Source organism: Alligator sinensis, unplaced genomic scaffold, assembly GCF_000455745.1.
Source record: "Alligator sinensis unplaced genomic scaffold, ASM45574v1 scaffold1694_1, whole genome shotgun sequence".
NCBI classification, from domain to species: domain Eukaryota; kingdom Metazoa; phylum Chordata; order Crocodylia; family Alligatoridae; genus Alligator; species Alligator sinensis.
In genome coordinates this window covers 45,552-51,017 of record NW_005843645.1, presented here as the reverse complement: position 1 = coordinate 51,017, position 5,466 = coordinate 45,552, and the positions used below count along the sequence as shown (strand labels likewise).

At 43.2% G+C, this 5,466-nt stretch overlaps 1 protein-coding gene across 4 annotated transcripts in view; it reads left to right on the top strand.

Moving 5' to 3' along the window:
* The first annotated feature begins 2,358 nt into the window (after positions 1-2,358).
* The window catches only part of LOC102377161 (cytochrome P450 2K6-like), a 12,630-nt gene continuing 9,522 nt past the window's right edge, over positions 2,359-5,466 (top strand). The window contains exons 1-3 of one of the 4 annotated variants that reach the window (XM_025195620.1): positions 2,359-2,516; positions 3,557-3,741; positions 4,688-4,829. In XM_025195620.1, coding sequence (XP_025051405.1) covers positions 2,450-2,516; positions 3,557-3,741; positions 4,688-4,829 — 394 coding nt within the window. In that variant the 5' untranslated portion in view covers positions 2,359-2,449. The other 3 variants (XM_025195617.1, XM_025195618.1, XM_025195619.1) reach the window with 3 other exon arrangements.

The window sequence follows — 5,466 nt, the reverse complement described above, 5'->3', positions numbered from 1 at the left end:
CTTTGCTGTCTGTGACTCCCAGCAGATGTCCGGGTAGTTTAGGTCCCCCATGACTACCACCTCTTTGGCTTTTATGGTCTCCGAGAGCTGCCTCAGGAGCCCCGAATCTATTTCTTCCCCTTGATGTGGGGGTCTGTAGCAGACCCCTACCACCAAATCCCTTTCTCTTTGCCCCCCATGTAGCCTAACCCACAATCCTTCTAATTCCTCATCCTTGGATTCCGTCTTGATGAGGGTCGATGTATATTGCTCATTGACATACAGCGCAACCCCTCCCCCTTTTTTCCCCACCCTGTCCTTTCTGTACAGTCTATAACTCTCAATATGTACTGCCCAGTCGTGGGATGAATCCCACCAGGTTTCCGTTAGCCCTACTAAGTCATAGGTGTTTAGTGCAAGCAGGAGCGCTAGTTCATCCTGCTTGTTTCCCATGCTCCTAGCATTAGTATATAGGCACTTGAGCCCTGTGACAGTTGCCTTTGCTGCCCCCCCACTCTGAGTCCCAAGGGGCCCCTTATTTCTTACATTCAGATTAGACAGATTAGACAGAGTGTTTTCCTGTTGTTGCTGCTGCTGTTACACCAGAAACCCCGGGCTTGGACGAGGACGCAAAGATGATTTTGATTCCAATGAACTTAAAGTCTAAATATAAAATAAGGGACAATGAGGGTTTCCATGATAGACAGGAGTCGTAGAACACCAGTGGCTTAATGTTGTCATGCTCATTGTAGATATCACAGCAAAGGAGAGCTCCAAGGATGTATCTGAAGGACAGCAATGATTTGGTTTTGTGGATGTTTAGGGGGAGGAAGCCTGAAGGGGCTGATATGAAAATTGAACAAGTGGGTGATGGAGGCTGGACAACACTGAGCAAGTGGGTGCTGTGCTCCTACCTACACCCTGCTGGGAAGGACAGAGCAGGCACTTCCTCCATCCATCTTGCCTTCAGGATCTGAGTTGGCAGGAAGTCTTGAGGACATGGAGAGCCTCACAAAAATACAGCTCATTATAATAAGAGTGATAGTAGCCTTTTTTCCTCCAAGTGCCTAATGGCTATAACAGCTGCAGAAGATACAGGAGTCCTGGGGTTAGATACTTCATTTCCCTGAGGGGACATGAGTCACCATCCCCATTTTCTTAAGTGTTTGTTGTCGCCCTCTAAGGTACAGCGTATTCTGGGGTTGGGCTCACTCACTATTTCCTTTTGAAAATGATCCACGTTGTAAAAAATAGTTAAATGTTCATTGGGCCTTAGAGACAGAGAAGGACACTGTTCTTTAGTGATTGGGATGCACACCTAGGTTGAGAGAGATTACGAATCAATTCCTTACTGCAGTGAATATTTAAGCATTCCAGTGAATATTTAAGCATTTTATACAACTTCAGCAGGAAGAATTAGGAACAGTCCACACCAGAGTACACAATATCTTGGTAGCTAAATTCCTCTTCTGTAAGGTAGGAGAGGTAGGTTGCTGAGATGTGCTGAGAGGAGGGATTTGAGCCTGTCCCTCACCCTCCAGGTCAATAGTTTGGCCAATAGATTATGATGGAGGAGTCTGTGGTGGTAGCACCTTCTATCAACCATCTTTTGCCAGAAATTTCTTGCTTAACTAGCCTTCAGGATATTCACCACAAGAACCCCAAGTGATGGAGGGTACTTTCCTACAGCCTGGATTTGTGCCTCAAAACCTCTGTGAGAAAAATAGCTTAGGTCACATCCATGTCCCTTGCATGTCCTCCCCTCTAGGTTTCAGTGTACTCCCTTTATGGGTCCCAGTCTTCAGTGCCTGCCCCTTCTAGGCACGAAGCAGCTGGTCAACTAAATCAGGGTGGACAAGTCCATTAAATGTCAGGCACCAAAAAGTCTGTGGCCAACACATTGTATATCACTGTGACCAAATCCTTTCTAGATCTGACCCTAGCTTCTTATAGCTGTAGATCTCAGGACTGTTATGGTTATAGAGGGAAAATATCTGTATCTACAAATTCAGGCCTGTCAAGAGGCTGAGCATGTCAACCCTGATGCAATAATAGACTTAAGCACAAGCACACCTTGAAGCTCAAAGGACATCCCATTAATGCTGAATTGTTTTTAGAATGTCTCCTGCCATCAGTGAGTTTGATTATGTGTTTAAAGCAAAGCACATGCATACGTAAATGACCAAACTGGGGCCAAGGTACTCAAGGCCTGGCAGACTGAGTTTGGGTAGAGAAATCAGTGTGTTTCTCAGGGCATCTGATCACAACCTTTTTAGTTTTTGCTTGCAATTAAATAATACAGACCTTATTTAGTACCTATTTCTTTGTTTGCTAAGATACAAACTTCCAATAGAGACTCTGTAGTTTTAATCTATATTTCCTTTCCACTTCTTAGGAGAAAAATGACAATGATGGTTATTTCCACAATGAGAATTTAAAAAGCCTGGTAGGCAATTTGTTTGCTGCTGGCATGGAGACCACTTCCACTACACTACGCTGGGGCTTTCTCCTAATGATGAAGTACCCCAAAATTCAGGGTAAGTGCTCTTGTAACAATTGCCATTATGGCCAACACACCCCACCTGGAACTGTGGAACTCCAAAGTTAATTTATGAGCTGCTACACGTAAAATAGGCTCTGAAGTAGAGTGGAATACCCAGTTACCTGTGGCGGCACATTTCTCACAAGAAAACCACTCTCCCTGCAACCTCACAGCTCTAATACTCAAAGGGAATTTACAAAATACCTTTCACAGGTGAGCATATGAACTTCACTTCATCAACCTACTGATACAAAAAATTGTAGACTAAATATAGACATTGGATTTATGACACACTAGAACCTGCTTGACACCTGATTCCCCAGGTAAAAACCTCCACTTTTACCAGCTATTCTCATTCCCTTCCCTACCACCCTCCTGTCTCTCATCCTTTGACTACAGCTACAGCCATTCTCCCCTCCCTCCCCATACCCCACCATGGGTCTCTCACCTACTGACCAATTTACATTTTAACTGATCGGCTGTCATGCATAGGTACTGGCCTCTGGCTGTTTTACCACTCCATCAAGGAAGAGCACAGACCATCTGCACATGGTTCCTCAGCCTGACAAATGGTGTTTGTGCCTGAAAGCTTGCAAAGAAGAATTTATCCAACTATTTGAGTTGGTCTAATAAAAGATATTGTATTTACCCAAAGAACCTTGTCTGCCTATGTCCTTAGGCTACAACACGGCTACAACCTATACCCTTGGATAAAACTGCACAGTCTAGAGTACTATGGCTCCAGCAAAGGCTTTCCACCTAGCACCTGTTAAACTATGCTATGATTTGGCAATTTAATGAAGGGAGTCAGTTACCCATGTATTTTCAGAAGCTCTACACTTTTCTTTGAGGATGCTGAATACATGAAAATATCTGATGTTATTTGTACCCCATTAAGTATAGAGAGAGAAAAAGATTTTTAGACTTGCATCCATTTAGCCTATGAGTTTATACATTTCATGCTAAACCATACAACATTTCTTTGGGATTTGGAAATGCTGGTTTCCTTCTTAAAAGGTTAAAATTCTTCTGCAGAAAAAGTCCAAGATGAGATAGCAAGAGTTCTAGGATCAAATCCACCGCGAACTGAACATCGAACTAAGATGTCCTACACGGATGCTGTTGTCCATGAAATCCAGAGGTTTGCCAATATCCTGCCATTGAATCTACCTCATGAAACTACTGTAGACGTCACTCTCAAAGGCTACTTCATTCCAAAGGTAAGATGCTTGTAGCGTTGCTCTCCTTCCCTCTTCTTCTGTGACATCCACGCTTTAGGACCCCTGGCTTGGTTGCTGCTGTCAAATCAGACAATCAGAAATCAGCTGACAGTATTCACCAAGTATTCCTGACATACCATTTATTGCCTATTACCATAGCAATGATCAAGTGGATGCAGATGGTGTGGTACATCACCACACAAAACACAATGCATATTTTACAACGTTACAAAAAACTAGAAACTTTACTAATAAGCTAGAGGCCTAGGGATATATTCTTCAGGTTAAGATCAGAGCAAAAACAAAAATATATATTTCTTGGAATGTGCATTAATTTGTTATAGCATATATTGTGAATAAAAAACAACAAACGAGGCAAGAATAATCAAAATCCCAAGTTCCATTAGTCCTGCAATCATTAGAATTAAATGTACATTTCTCTTTCAGATTCATTAAAAAAATTTAGCATGCATGAGCATCTTGACAGTGCATCCAATGCTTCACCAAAAGTTATTTCCATACCCAAGTTAATGTTTTTACTTTTAGCTAGAGTTATAAGCAGTCTGAAGGACTGTGCAATATGAGTTTCAACAACAGGAGAACCTAAAATGCAGCAGAATTGCAGAAGGAAGGTTAGCCTGATTAGTTGAACATCAAGACCATTAAGAAGGAGGGAGGGTCATTAACACCTGTGGAATGAAATTTAGAAGGAATCAGGTAGATGGTAATGAGCCATGAAATCAACTGACTCCCTCAGAGCTCCCTGACTAGAAATGCTGCTGCACTGCCAGGCAGTTGGTTTTATACTTTTGGTGGACCAGGAATGATAGAGAGGTTGGGGGTGCAACAGGAGCATTGAACGTGCCCCTCCCCTACCCAGCCTGCATCTGCCCCAGATCAAGTGACCAGATGCCTTCACAGGAAGCTCCATGGATCTGTTTTTCAGAATACCTACATCATCCCCTTGCTGGCCTCCGTGCTGCGAGACCAGTCTCAGTGGGAGAAGCCAGATGTTTTCTATCCTGAGCATTTTCTTGACTCTGAAGGAAAATTTGTAAAGAAGGAGGCCTTCATGCCTTTCTCAGCAGGTAACCTGTTTTCTACTTACTGCTGCAATGAAAAGAGAGCTAAAATTCAGCAGATTATAGCATAAAGTAATGGTTCTTTGCATTTTAAACTTCCTGTCCACTCCCTGTATTGTACATGGACCAGGTTTCCCAGTTTGGCTTAACTATCCTCCTTCTCCCCACCCTCCACCCACTGATGTAAGGGCTGTGATGGCAGAGTGGTTAAGCTGTCTTGCTACAACTCCAGCTGTGTGAGAAGGTAGCTTATGCTAGCTTTTTCCATAGCCTGCCCCCTCTAACCAAATCAGCTGGAAGTGGGAACTTGGTTATTTGGGTTGGGGAGTCAGGTGGAGAAATGTGATGCTAGCCACATTCTCCCTCGTGCTGGGCTATGAGAACCAGGATCTTTAGCCCTGCTAGCACAATGGGCTAGTAAGCCTCCACAAATCTCTGATCCTAATGAAATTTGATAGCCTCTGTTAACCTGGTGGATCAGACCGTATCATTGCAACAGCTTCAATAATTCTATTAAAGTTATCAACCTTTGATTTGATAAATCGCAGTCATTAACAGCCAAAATTCTTCCCCAAGATGCTTGAGTAAAACTTCCCCTAGTTAGTGATCAGCTGGCCAAAGGCAAATGTCAAGGAACTTGCAG